This window comes from Eurytemora carolleeae, unplaced genomic scaffold (genome assembly GCF_000591075.1).
Source record: "Eurytemora carolleeae unplaced genomic scaffold, Eaff_2.0 scaffold415, whole genome shotgun sequence".
Lineage (NCBI taxonomy): Eukaryota > Metazoa > Arthropoda > Copepoda > Calanoida > Temoridae > Eurytemora > Eurytemora carolleeae.
Genome location: NW_019396314.1, coordinates 172963 through 188744, shown reverse-complemented (window position 1 = coordinate 188744; position 15782 = coordinate 172963). Strand labels below are relative to the sequence as shown.

General features: G+C 31.7%; 1 protein-coding gene across 1 annotated transcript; it reads right to left on the bottom strand.

Moving 5' to 3' along the window:
• Positions 1-7368: 7368 nt before the first annotated feature.
• LOC111700746 (cell surface glycoprotein 1) lies at positions 7369-10997 on the bottom strand. Its single transcript, XM_023471781.1, has 3 exons — positions 10886-10997; positions 8542-8920; positions 7369-8360 (listed from the first exon to the last, which is right to left on the bottom strand). Exons 1-3 carry the CDS (start codon positions 10958-10960, stop codon positions 7537-7539), a joined length of 1278 nt encoding a protein of 425 aa, XP_023327549.1. The 5' UTR covers positions 10961-10997; the 3' UTR covers positions 7369-7536.
• Between the last annotated feature and the right edge of the window lie 4785 nt (positions 10998-15782).

Here is a 15782-nt window from a genome sequence, read left to right as displayed (position 1 = left end):
CAAATCATAAGCAATAAAAGGGCTTCAATCAAAACAGAAGACTTAATGTAACATCGAAATCGACATATTTTAAGAGTTTTAGGTCGTCTTTAGAGTCTTATACTTTGTGGAGAACCTGTATTTTGTAAGTAACTCTGTATGAATATATACACTGTTTAGACCTGATTCCTTTAATCCCTTGGATAGCCTTGTACAAGCTGTATCCGCCAAAATCAACTGGAAACTGGAAATATTGAAAAATATTTTTCAACCGAATTCATCCTTCAACAGAAGCCCTCCCAGATACACATACTGATTCATGGTAAGTTATTTCTTTATTGATTGTAACAATAGCTATTATACCACGTAATTTCTAAAGTGAATTATAAGAATTGTTAGAAATTGCAATTAAATGCCTGAAAGTTTAGAGATTTTTGAAGAAACTGAAAATGCAGAATAAAAAAATGTTTCATAAAATATTTTAAAATAAAAACAGTCTCAGCTTTTCACTGACAAAAAAGATTTTTTATTGGTCACAAATGTCGTCTTTTCTAAAAATTCCTTAGTTTTGAGAAATTTTTCTTCATCATCATACACCTTTCAAAAACTAGCTCATTTAAGAAATTTACTGCTATAGAAATGCTCACAGATTTACATTTGGTTTAACAAAATTTACAATTGTTTAAAAAAAATCTGCTTTATAATATTGATCGTTAAAAACTGATTTGAAACAAATAATCCGACTAAGATTTCATATATTTTATTCATGATGTACCAAGCGTATATAATATTGGGAATATTTTTTATCTGTTAGTTATTTGTAATTTTGTCAGAATCTGTTCGTTTTGTCAACTTTAATTGTCTTTGGGCTCTGACATCGATTATTTGTGATGTACTTTACTTGCGCTCAATTACAAGCACTTTAAATATCATGCAACTCCGCGTAATTTCGCGCATTTACGTAAAAATTCGCGTAATTCCGCGAGAATATCATTTCCTAAAGATATACAAAGTGTAACACACTGATAATGTTTTTTGGAGTTTCTTTATTGTTTGGTATTTATCTTCCCTATGAAAATATGTCATAATTTACGTCATAGGTAGTTGTAAGAATTGAAAACATTTTCTAGTTGCAGAATTTTAGTTTTTTCTTCAAAGTTTTGTGCAAACTGCAAGAGTACAATTACAATGAATTGTTTGATTTCTGAAACGGAAATTATTTTCTTTAACACAATATATATCCATAAAGAACAATCTGAAAATAAAATCAAGATAAATGTTATAAAGCAATTAAGCCTGAGGCAAATAAAGTATTTTTCTGATGAATGAAAATTTATTTATTCAAATATAAATGTCTTTATGACATGATAATCTACAGTTTACACACTTGTTCTTTGGTAAAAACCTCAAAAAACCCCACTTTTTTCCATAATTACAATTACAATTGTATAATCCCATTTAAATAGCTTAATTTGTGACTTTAAGAACGTAAATTATCTTTTACTAAAAATTATACTTTACTTTTAAAAATGTGCCTTCAAAAGAAATAAGAAAGAAAAAAAAGTATTTTTCCTCGAACACCAATCTAATAGACATTGTAATTACATCTAATTTGTCTGAGAGTGTGTTTAATTTAATCTAATTTAATATACTTTTAATCAATACTGTTTATGCCCTGGGTGGCCTCTTTTTAATCTATGGTGAACATATCCTGAAACCCATATATTCCCAGCTGATTTCACTTTTTTATGTGTTTAAAAGTAAAATATCACCCCAGCTGAGTACACCTTTCAATATTTGTGCATTTTTTGCTATGAAGTTCCCGCATTCATCTTCCAGAATTAATAATTGGAATTTTCTTAAATATGTACTTTTTAAAAGTTTAAACTTTATATTACATGTTATATAATTAACGTGCCATTTTTGTGTATTTATTTATTTTGATAGTGTTAACATTTAAATTCATACTTCTTTCTTTCCAGGGCATAACATTATTTATAACCCTACTGGTAGAAGGGGGCTTGTAAAGTATTTTCGCCAAAAACATTTCTTTTTCTCCAGGGTTCTCGACGAGGGTTATAAATAGTTATTATCCTAGACAATTTAGGGCAATAATGCATATTTTATTCCCTGTTACGTTTCCTATTGCTTTTCAAAACTAAGGATGAATCCAAAAACAGTTTTCAATTAATCAGTATCTTTTTTATTTCTATCGGTGTTTCTAAAAAATGATTTCAACTTATTGAGAATTTCTTCAAAATAAAGGTTGAGTTTTTTACACATTAACCTGTTCCGCTCGGATTATCGAAAAAATCTAAAAGTATTAATTATTATAAATATGTTTATATCAAATTTATTGATTAATATTTTAATAAAAAATTAAGTTAGATCTTTATTAAAATCATTAAAAGTATTTTTAATCCTCATTAAATTTCTCGGAAATGTAAATTTTGTTCTTTTAACCTCGAATTGTTTCAAAGAAATACTATGAACGCACAGGCATAAAAGTTATTGAAATATGAATTTCTTTCAACTTAAAAATAGTCTGGAAATCTAAGTTTTCTTTTACTCTTTGTTCTACCATTTAAAGAGGTTGTTCACCTATTTTCAAATATACATTTTAAATTTAGAGTAAAAAAATGCCAACTTCCCCCCCCCCCCAAAAAAAAACGAAAATGCGAGAAAATGCAAAGTGTTCTCATTTCGCTGTAAACCCTAATAATACTAACCTTTCAAACACATCTTTCCTCATATTAACTTAAATTTCATAAAAAATTGAAGGATAAGATGTTTGTGAGATCAAGATTTTTCTATAGAAACCAAAGAAATTTAGTTTTTGCCGCAAACTCAAATTTTCGAATGCTTATATCTGTGCAACAGAATGGTTTAAACCTTTAATATTTCAAGCTTAGAATATTCAACCTAACAGAATTCATAGTTTAAAGTATCTAAGGTTTACGAGATTGGATTGTAAAGATATCAGGATTAGAAAATCAGAGTTTGTGTGCAAAAACTCAATTCCTTTGACTTACTGCAACATGAAAATTGAAGAACATGCATAATGTATTTAATGAAATTTATTTCTATTTTGGTCGAACTCAGTAGTAAATTCCAGGATGAGAGCGTTTACTTTTACAGAGAATTTATTCCAGGCAAAGCTGGGTTTCTAAGCTTTTTTTAAACCTATTTATTGTATTTTTTATAAATAACATTTAAATGTTTCAGGTCAAAGAATATTTGAAGTACAAGGTGGTGGGTTTGGTGACAAGGATCAAACAAGTTTATAACTCTTTTAAGCCCGAGACCTTCAAGATTATTGACAGTAACACTTTCCATAGAATAATGAAGTATTATACGCTTCTATAGTCTACAGGGTCTGTGGACAATTCAAGTGAACATATTTAATCGGTAGCCTGAAAGAGAGTGACCGGCAATGAATGGTAGTTGAACTGAGAATGTAGCATTGTGGAGACTTTTTTTAAAAGTTTCATTTAGGACATTCAAAACGTTTTAATGATGTATAATTACTGAGTTTGAGTGTAAAGTCGACGTTCTAAATCATCCATTCGGATTGTTACGTTTTGATAATCGATTTAAAAAAGTTATTAAATAATTAAAGATTAGAAATGTAAAGAAATTTCTACAGTAAACTAATTATATATTTTGGAACATATTTCCCGATTGAAATTTTCTCCAGAAATCAATGTTTTATTTGTTTTTCATCATTATATTGAATTTCTTATACTTTACGAATTTGTTCGCAGATTTCTTTAAAATCTTCAAATGTCGTCTTTTCAATAAAAATTCCAGAAAATTTATAGAAAATGTGTGTGAACAATGAAATATTACAGAAACCAAAAACTGAATAAGATTACTTATTTTTGGTGATATTAGTTGATTTTTATTTTCTCAACCTGTTCCTAAACAACTAATTAGTTTACTGTAGAACTACATTTTTCGTCGTCGTTATTGAATGATTTTTCAAAAACCAATTCTCAAAATTATCCCTCAAAAATGAACAATTTATGAGGATTTTAAAGATTAAATTTTCGCTCTTGCTTAACAAATATGCTCCGTAAAACGTCTAAAAGTTCTCAAATGATTCCTAAAAAATTCTCCACAATACTACATTCTCAGTTCAACTACCATACATTGCCGGTCACTCCCTTTAAAGCTTCTTTTATGATAGAAAGGAACAAGATATCGCCGTTTACATATCAGAAAGATATCTGATGCATATAAATTCATAAGTCAAGTTTAGAGAGAAAAAATCAATATCTCCAACTTTTTGCTTATTTAATCAAGGATCATTGGGTCTCCGATAGTGGTTTAAAAAGTACTATTCTGAATCGGACATGCTACTTGAAATTACATCTATAGTCCCTTTAAAGTTGAAAACGCATTCTCTCCAATATCCACAAAAGAATGAAGTTTAAACTTGACATTCTCAATTCTGAAGAGAAAATGCATTTTTAATGACGTCAATGCTTCACCTTTAGTTTATAATTTTTGTTTCTCAATGATTAGTACATTATTTTATTTAAAGGGACTGTATTGTGTGTGTGAAACTTCTTCGATTTATTTGCAAATGTATTCTTCAAATATGGGAATTCATGTTTTATTTCCAACATCAAACTTGAAAAGACTAATAAATGTCTTGCAGATTTCTTGGAGGGAAAAGACGTCATCTTTTCTTACACAAAGGTTTAAATTGTACTATTCTAAATGGTTTAACCATTTCTGAAGTTGACATAATTTAATCTGTAGTACACAATATTAGTCTGAATTGCTGTATAGAGTTAAACATTTTTTGATTTTATTATAAAATAATTGTTGAAGGCAAAAAAAAGTCTGATTGGAATTTGATCAATTTGAAATTCTTTCACATAACTACATACTATGCTAATCATTAATAATTTTCTTATTTTTTAATCGAAGTTACCATGATTCCATAGTTACTTAAACAATCCTGTAGTTACCATGTTTCCATAGATACTTAAACAATCCTGTAGTTACCATGTTTCCATAGTTACTTAAACAATCCTGTAGTTACCATGTTTCCATAGTTACTTAAACAATCCTGTAGTTACCATGTTTCCATAGTTACTTAGACAATCATTTAGTTACCATGTTTCCATAGTTACTTAAACAATCCTGTAGTTACCATGATTATCCATCCATATAGTTACCAAGGCTATTTATAGTTACCTTGACAATCCATAGTTACCTTGACAATCCATAGTTACCTTGACAATCCATAGTTACCCTGACAATCAATAGTTACCTTGACAATCCATATATGTTACCCTGACAATCCATAGTTACCTTGACAATCTATAGTTACCTTGACAATCCATAGTTACCTTGACAATCCATAGTTACCTTGACAATCCATAGTTACCCTTACAATCCAAAGTTACCCTGACAATCCATAGTTACCTTGACAATCCATAGTAACCTTTACAATCAATAGTAACCCTGACAATCCATAGTTACCCTGACAATCCATAGTTACCTTGACAATCCATAGTTACCTTGACAATCCATAGTTACCCTGGCAATCCATAGTTACCCTAACAAAACATAGTTACCTTGACAATCTATAGTTACCTTGAAAATCCATAGTTACCCTGACAATCCATAGTTACCTTGACAATCCATAGTAACCTTGACAATCCATAGTAACCCTGACAGTTCATAGTTACCCTGACAATCCATAGTTACCTTGACAATCATATAGTTACTTTGACAATCTATAGTTACCTTGACAATCTAATAGTACCATGACAATCTATAGTTACATATTTTCTGGTTAACTCTTAAAGTTTGTAAATGTGTACATAAATATATTTAGTGTCATGTACATTGTACAGTGATAACCAGAAAACTCTGAAATAGGAATTCGAATTTTAGACTCAAGTTATGACTTTAAATAGTCCAATGATGATGCAGCACAGCAATTGTGCAGTGTATACAGGCCTATTTTACTCAGTCAATTATTTAATCACTTACTAGTAAAGCAATTTGCTTTGTAACAACATCAAATGAACTTCAGTATTTCTTTAATGTCGTCTTCCTTTTCCAGAGTTTTCTGGTTATCACTTTATAATCTTATGTTTTGATTTGTAAATTTGTCCATCTTTCCATTTGTAGTATATGTATACGGGGATTTGAAATTTTGGGAATTCGACGACGATCTGAAACACTTTTGTACAAATCTTTATTAAAAATATTAAAATTTGTGGATAACATCAGACTAAGTTATGTAAATTACATATTTTTGAATCACCCAAATAATTCAATGCTTCCAGATTCAAATAAGTTAATACAGTAAATACATTTTAGACCAAATGTAGTTTTTTTTAATGGGACATGTGTTAAAACAATAGTTCTTAAAGATATTAAAAAAAACATTTGACCTCAATTACCGACGGCGATAACCTTTATGAAACCTGAAATTTTATATTTTGAATTATTTCTATTTTTCAAATTTAGAAAAAAAGTTCTTACATTTATGACACAGTGACACTACTAATTCAGAAAAGTTGGAGTATAACATTGGTTTGATAAAAGAGCTATGAATATATCATAAGAAAGTGTGAAATCCAAAAATATATAAATGGCAACACTTTCATCAGCTCTTTGTATTATCCACTATCAAGTATCAAAGCACTGAGTTAAGATGAAACACTTTGGCACTTTTTGATAAAACCCATAAATAAAACAATTTTTGAAAGATCGAAAAACAGAAGAATGAGCGGTGTTCACTGTTCAGCGGTTCAAGAACCACAGTTTGATACTAAAACATTTATAAAATGGACCTTTCTTTGCGAATGCTGTTTTTGAATCGTCAATTACAAGTTCAGATTTTTTCAATTTTTTCTCTTACAAATGTTGCTTTTAATTTGCTACTGTAGGATATTTTGCTGGTTCAGAAAGGTTTTGATATTTTCGATAAAATAGTTTCACCTTAACTTTGAGGTCAATTTTTAAGTTTTCCAGAGGCCGAATTTAAAGAATTTGAGCCAAGGCTTAAATCCGCCAAAACCCGGTTTAAATTAAGCGCCGGCTTAAATCTTGAAACATTTGATACAATTTTAATTTGAACCAACCATATTTAAGCCGCGGCTCAAATTCTTTAAATTCGGCCTCAGGTTATTTGGCTTTTAAAAGGCTTGACATAGATCGGAGATCTATATCCTATTTCTAAATATACTGTATGCTCGGATTTTGATATGTCATATTTATCTCAGATTATTTTAAGACAATGAAAACAATGCCCATACCTTCATCAAAAGCATTTTTAAATTAAATTATGTTCTATTTAATAGGAAATTGGAAATAGAAATGAGTAACTGTGCGCATGTTTAATAACTGGAGAGTAATACATTTCAACTTTAGGTTTCATTTTATTAATTATACAGTACATGTTCCAAGTTTCCAATGTAAACTTTACTGTACACGTTTAATTGCATTATTTAGTTATGTTTTTATTTATTGTGCAGTTAAACTGAATTGACACTGCAAGCTAAATCACATCAAGTATTCAGTTCCGCTTCAATTATCCAATCTTGGCAGGCCATTTTCATTAGTTTCATTCTCGTCAATACTCCCGATTATCTCAACATCATCAACTGGGTCACTCAAGAAATCTCTCAGTTTCACAATTGAGGCTTTTGATGAGTCATCATCATTCTCCGGAGAGTCTACTTTAACGGGTTCAGGAGAGCCTAGTTTAACAGGCTCCGAAGAGTTTACTTTGACCGGTTCCGGAGAGTCTACTTTGACCGGGTCCGGAGAGTCTGCTTTAACGGGTTCAGGGGAGTCTGCTTTAATGGGTTCAGGGTAATCTGCTTTAACAGGTTCAATAGAGTCTTCCTTAACGGGCTCAGGAGAATCTGCTTTAATAGGCTCGGGAGAGTCTGCTTTAACTGGCTCAGGAGATTCTGTTTTAAAGGGTTCAGGGGAATCTGCTTTAACAGGTTCAGGAGAATCTGATTTAACAGGGTTAGGAGAGTCTGCTTTAACAAATTCAGGATAAGGTTCTATATTCGGCGCAGTGATTGCTACATTTGAATCATCTTCATTAAAGTCAATTATTTCAACATCAGGGTTGTTAGTAGTTTCAACTCCTTGATCAATTTCCTTAACGGGCACAGGAGAATCTTCCTTAACAGGGGAAGGAGAATCTTCTTTTGCATGCACAGGAGAATCTTCTTTAACAGGGGAAGGAGAATCTTCTTTTGCGTGCACAGGAGAATCTTCTTTAACAGGGGCAGGAGAATCTTCGTGAACGGGCACAGGAGAATCTTCCTTAACAGGGACAGGAGAATCTTCTTTAACGGGCACAGGAGAATCTTCCTTTACAGGGGCAGGAGAATCTTCTTTAACAAATTTGTTGACAGCCGCCCCTCTATCCTCCTACATCCATTATGTGGTCATAATTGCATAACAAGATGTCGGCTTCAGATATTTTTGAAACCACAGGTTCTTCTTTAACGGGCACAGGAGAATCTTCCTTTACAGGGGCAGGAGAATCTTCTTTAACGGGCGCAGGAGAATCTTCTTTAACAAACACAGGATAATCTTCCTTAATGGGTGTATCTTCAATCAAAGGAGCAGAATCCATAATGTTTTCGCCTTTATCAGATATATTTCCAATGATTTCTATATCATCATCTTCTACGTCAATTTGGACAGGAACCACTTCTGGTTCTGGTACTGGCCCAGGAACCAGAACTGGTTCTTGAACAGACTCAGGAACTGTTTTTTGAACGAGTTCAGGAACTGGTTCTTGAACGGGATCTTGAACAGCTGCTGAAGCCGGCTCTTCAACTGGCTCTGGAACCGGTTTTTCAAATGCAATTGCTTCGGAAACCAGTTCAGGATCAGCGGGAGGATCTTGTGAAGAGGAAACACCAGTAACCAGGGAACTTTCATCCTAAATATAAATAATTATCTAAACATGTCTCTTTCTGATCAATGTTGTATTTTAATTCGACAACCCAAGTTTATTCGATGACTATCTTACTAACAGGAAATTACTATTAAAAAAAATGCTATCCCCCTTGTGACCACGATATCTTCCTATACCCTTCCTTTATCGTACTATCTGGCCACTTCATATTATTGGCCTGCTGGTTTATGTATGGAAACCCGTTAATAAAATTTAATAAAATAATACGGAATTGGGTTGAGAAAATATTGGTTTTTAAGCCAATTTTTAAACGATTTTGGGATCTTTTTAACCTAAAAATCTTTAATCAATCCAAGACCAGGTACAAAAATAGTTAAATCAATCATAGACCAGGTACAAAAATAGTTAAATCAATCAAAGACCAGGTACAAAAATAGTTTAATCAATCCAAGACAAGGTACAAAAATAGTTAAATCAATCCAAGACCAGGTACAAATATAGTTAAATCAATCAAAGACCAGGTACAAAAATAGTTTAATCAATCCAAGACCAGGTACAAAAATAGTTAAATCAATCAAAGACCAGGTACAAAAATAGTTAAATCAATCAAAGACCAGGTACAAAAATAGTTTAATCAATCCAAGACCTGGTACAAAAATAGTTTAATCAATCCAAGACCAGGTACAAAAATAGTTAAATCAATCCAAGACCAGGTACAAAAATAGTTAAATCAATCCAAGACCAGGTACAAAAATAGTTAAATCAATCCAAGGCCAGATACAAAAATAATTAAATCAATCATAGACCAGGTACAAAAATAGTTAAATCAATCATGGACCAGGTACAAAAATAGTTAAATCAATCATGGACCAGGTACAAAAATAGTTTGATCAATGCAAGACCAGGTACAAAAATAGTTAAATGAATCCAAGACCAGGTACAAAAATAGTTAAATCAATCATAGACCAGGTACAAAAATAGTTAAATCAATCATAGACCAGGTACAAAAATAGTTAAATCAATCCAAGACCAGGTACAAAAATAGTTAAATCAATCCAAGGCCAGATACAAAAATAATTAAATCAATCATAGACCAGGTACAAAAATAGTTAAATCAATCATAGACCAGGCACAAAAATAGTTAAATCAATCCAAGACCAGGTACAAAAATAGTTAAATCAATCAAAGACCAGGTACAAAAATAGTTTAATCAATCCAAGACCTGGTACAAAAATAGTTTAATCAATCCAAGACCAGGTACAAAAATAGTTGTGGTTAGCAGTTTGACAATGATGTCAAATTAAACTGAATATCCAACGGGGAACTGTAAGCTTTGTTTCTCGGATTTTGATAATCAAAGTATAGGATAAGATAGAAAAAAGGTATACGAATGGAAGTATATGAAGATTGGAAAAGAAAGGAAGAAAGTATTAAAAATGAAGAGAAAATGCAGAGAGAATGATAGGATGAGATTGTTATGAGAAAGTAAGGAAAGGGTGGAAAGGACGAGTAATGAGGAAAGGATGAAGAATTAGGGATGGATAAGGATGTATGAGGAAGGATGAGGAAGGGTGAGGAAGAATAAGGAAGAATGAGGAAAGATGAGGAAGAATGAGGAAAGATGAGGAAGAATGAGGAAAGATGAGGAAGTATGAGGAAGGATTAAAAAGGATGAAGATGGATGAGAAAGGATGATGATGAAAAATACTAAACTGAGACAGAGAGGATGAAGAAGGGTGAGAAAGGATGAGGAAGGATAATTACCTGAGATAAAGAGGATGCAGAAGGTTGAAGAAGGATGAGTAAGGATGAGGAAGGATGATGAAGGATAATTACCTGAGATGAAGAGGAAGGATGAGGAAGGATGATGATGAAGGATAATTATCTGAGATAAAGAGGATTGAGAAGGATGAGGAAGGATAATTACCTGAGATAAAGAGGGTAAAGAAGGTTGAATAAGGATGAGGAAGGATGAGGAAGGATAATTACCTGAGATGAAGAGGATGGAGAAGGTTGAGGGAGTTGACCCTTCTCTGGGAAAAGAAAAGAAAGAATGTTCCCCATTTTCTCTGAAAAAAAACAGTATATCTTTTTATATATAACAAATCAATAATCTGTTTTTTTAATTTATTTAATTTATTTGATAAATTAATTAATTGATTGATTAATAACTCGATGAATCATCTTATATTCAATTTTATTTTTTAGTCTTTTTTAATTTTAGGATGGTCTTCATCCTTTAAATATTTTAAACATTTTTTATAATAGGAAGTAGAAAATGTAAATGGAATGAATTCAAAAATATTTTTAATTTAATTTTATAATCACAGGATATGATCGGGTTGTTAAGATCAAATCTCGGAATTTTTCTGTTGCGAAAGTTTGGTGTTGTTTGGGTTTATATTATTCTACAGAGGTTGTAATCTGGCAGCACATTCATCCATCCACGCTTCATTCATCCTCAGGAGAGGGTTGACAATATTCCAGCTGCCTAAGGGCATCTTAGGCCTGAGAATAATAGAGTGCAGGAATTCTTCGCATATACTGGAATGAGGCCCAGGTGCCTTACATATAGGAAACATCACACTCATTGCTCCCAGTAATTTGTAACCCCTGATTGGATACCTCCAGGTACCTAGCGGGCAACCATAGACTCTTCCTGCTTGTACACCTTTCCTCTCTTCATTATCATTTTACTTGGATCATCCACTTAAAGCCTCTGTCTTCTGTTGAGTAGAAAGCACACACCCGTTCGCTGCGAAAGTTGTTGACAGCCGCCCCTCTATCCTCCTACATCCATTATGTGGTCATAATTGCATAACAAGATGTCGGCTTCAGATATTTTTGAAACCACAGGTTTATTTGGAGTACGGGAATCGAACCCGTGAACACCAGTCTGGACACCAATCTAGTTACTGACTGTGGACTAGAACGCTTAACGTCAATGAGCTAACGCTTTTACCCCACCCCAAATTACTCCAATATTAGAAAATATATCCAAATCAAAATCCAAGGACAAGAAATCATGAAAAACAGTCAAACGAAGTAGTTTTAATTTTCACCATGCATGGTAAACTGCCAGGATACCAACTTGAACACAGTCCTGCTATTGCTGCTCTCCATCCGACGAAAATGAATAGAAATCATATAGATATGTTATTTTTATGCTTAAACTGTCATATTTTCAACGGAAAAATAAAATATTAGATTAGATTAGATTAGAAATCAAATAAAGAAAATTGATTGAAATAATGTTGAAAACTTAAATGTTGATAAATGAAAGTAAAGAAAAAGAATAAAAAGTAAGGCGTGTAATTGTTTGTTAGGGTTTTATATATAGCTAGAAAGTAGACATGCAATGCTTATGCACCTAAAACTGAAAACTCTCAAACTGAACTGAGCCTAGCTAGGACCGGGATTTCTCTTTCAAGCCAAGGGAGTTGCAAAAAAAATAATTTTAAATTTCTATTCGCAGATTTCTAGTTCTTCACTTTTGTTAAACTTAAATATATTAAACTTTTTCCGAGTGAAGTTTAATCTTAGTGATAATCTTTATACAACTTAAACTAAAAGGGTTTAAACAATTCTAAACTTGAAATTAAAAAAAAAACAGTTTCTGAGACATTGTGAGGAATATTATCCCTTAAAAGGGTAGAAAGGCAGACGCGACTCATCCGTCTACCTACATAAAATCACGCATTGCAGTGTGGGGGATATTAGGGGGGGGGGTGAACTACGGGGGTAAGCCCCCACCTGGAAAAGTATTGCAGTGTGGGGGATATTAGGGGGGGGGGGTGAACTACGGAGGTAAGCCCCCACCTGAAAAAGTATTGGCTTTTATTATCAGGGGGGGGGTTATCATCTAATCCTGATTGAAAATTTTAATATGTTCCCAGTATAAATTCTGGGGGATTTCAAACAGCTGATCCCAAAATATTAAATTGAAAAAAAAACGATAAAATTCTAAACAGCTTAAAGTTTATATTTTTAGAAGAAATCAAGGATATGTACTTTGTGTGTTGAACATCCTTGAAATGAACGATGACAACATGACACCCACAAAAATCCGGTTTTCATGATGTAAACAAATTAAATTAAAAGTTAAAAATCGTCGAACATCGTAAACTTTTTCTTTAAAGCTCATCTGTTGCTATGCAAGAACTTTTAAAGCATGTGCAGGGTTTCCCTTTAACTGAGCTCGTGGACTCTCAATATATTACATTTTAAAATTTGTGAATTAATTTAATTTAAACATTGATAAATTACAAATGCCCGGAAACACACGGGATGGAAAGATTTCATAATTTATATTTTAAAGATCAGAACAATTTATATTTGAGACTATTGTGTTGATAATAAACACCCTGAATTATCAACATGTTGCATCAATCTACACCTTTTAAAAACTTGTTTAGGAATTTAAGCACAGTGCTGTTTTAAGATAAAAATTCAAATCAAAATCAAAAACAAGTATTTTGTTTAGAAAGACAGAGATGATCAGAGTTCATTTAAATAAAAAATATCTTTTTACATTTAAGTTTTAACCTCTTTTACCATAATTATGAGTAAATTGTAGGTTTAAAAAATATTTTAGCTTAGAATTAATTTGAAAAAAAGGTGCTTAAATAACGCTGGAACACAAAGTGAGCTTTGACCTAAGAGGACCGTTGTGAACCTGGCACAAATGTTATAAATGAGTATTACAAAGCGGCTCGGAAGAGGTTATTAGTAGAATGGGAAAGTTAAGGATTAGAAGCGGCTCGGAAGAATTGATTAGGAAAATGCAAAATTTAAAGATTAGAAGCGGCTCGGAAGAGAATATTGGTAGAATGCAAAAATTAAGAATTAGTTGCGGCTCGGAAGAGATTATTAGGAGAATGGAAAAGTTAAGATTTACAAGTTAAGATTATTAGGAGAAGGGAAAAGTCAGAAAGAAACTAAATCTTTTAAAAGGTTTCAGTTCTTTCAGAAAGTCACTTATCTTTTTAGAATACTTAAAAAGAATATTATTTTTTTTTGGAAAACATTTTACATATTTTTATTTTTAAATAAAAAAAAATTCCAACTAAAATAATTTCAGTGATTTATTTTCCGGATTTTTAGCAATAGTTTCTTTGATAATCATAGAAAAAACAAATGTAAACATTAGTTGTTGTACAATTCATCAGAATAAATCTTAAAATTCTTGTTATTTCAGTCTTTAAAGAAAATTTTCGAAAAAAAGTAAAGTTTTTCATAAGATTAATAAAAAAAAAATTTCCCTTGAAATTAAACACATCCTGCGGAAAAACTTCTTTATATCGCTTTTCATTTCAAAGTACAAACTTAATGTGAAATTTAAAAGTCCTTTTTTTTCTAATATATTATGCAGTCGGAGTCGGACCCAAAAAAAATGTTGGCATACAAAGAACACAATTATGTGTTTTGATGTTGTTAAAAGGCAAAAAGTGTTTCACATAACCTAATAATCAAATTGTTTATAAACACTTAATTATTGCAGTCCTTCATGTTTATTGGACTTCAAAAATCCCAACTTGAGTCTAACAAAGTCGTCTTCTAATATCACAATAGTACATATCATTATAAATTTTACGTGTTATTAACAATTTTTTTTTTATCAAAGTTCATTCAAGATTCCTTTTCAAATAAAATGTTCTCCACCACAATGATTTATGTGCTACAAGCTTAAACGAAAAAATTGTTATAGTTTTGCTAATAACTTTTAAAGTTTAACAAAAGCTAAAAATGCTTTAAAGTTCTAAAATGTGAATATACAAGAAGTATGAGTGCGTAAAAGTTAGTACGGTAAAACCAACGGCCAGGCCAAGGGGTCGCTTGCAACACTTCAAAGTGGACCAAATATAAAGTCCGATCTCTTTAAATGTATTGAGTTGTTGATATGTAAGAAATGTCGTTTAGTCAGCAGGTTCCCCCAGTTCTCAGTTTAAATCTAATATTAGGAGTTTAATCCAGATTTTATGTCAGGACTAAGAAATCAGAGATAACTCACTGGTCCATATAATTCTTTTTCTTTTAGTAGTGAAGCTGGATATTACAGGGTTAACCACAAAGGTTGAGACTTTTAATTTACATCGTCTGAGGCCGAATTTAAAGAATTTGAGCCGCGGCTTAAGTGAGTAAGTAAGTAAGTAAGTAAGTAAGTAATTTCAGTCACGACTCAAATATGGTTGGTTCCACTTGAAATCGTATTCAATGATTCAAGATTTAAGCCGGCACTTAATTGAAACCGGTTTTTGAGGGATTTGAGACGCGACTCAAATTCATTAAATTCGGACTCTGTTTTAATATATTTGCGATTCCCTGCAACAACTGTAAACTTGTTTTTTTTCTTTGCCACATCAAAATAAACCATTAAAAGATTATAAGCAAGGCAGAAGAATAAATTTGACCTGCGAATCGTCATATTATATGAGTTTCAGGTCGTCTTTACTCTCTCATACTTTGTGGCTGACCCAGTACAGTGAAACCCTTAATAACGAATACATCGGAAGAATTTATCAAATGTCGTCTTGACAATTTTTAATGAGTTTTATACTATATTACGTAAATTTCAGTATTTGCGAAAATGATTAAATAGACATGAATATGCGAGAACAGTTTTAAAGAGTTCCATATAATCATTTAATTAAAAAACTAAACATCTGCAACATTCCATTATCAGAAAGTGAAGAATACGACATTTGATGAATTCTTTCGATTTATTCGTTATTAAGGGTTTCACTGTATATTAATTAAATGCTCCTATATGGAGGCTAAAATAACCCAACATCCCGCAAATTATTTTCAAGCGCTATAGACGATAAAACTTTATGTTTTTTTAATAAAAAATTTGAATTAAAAAATGTCGGACAGATTTCGGACATAG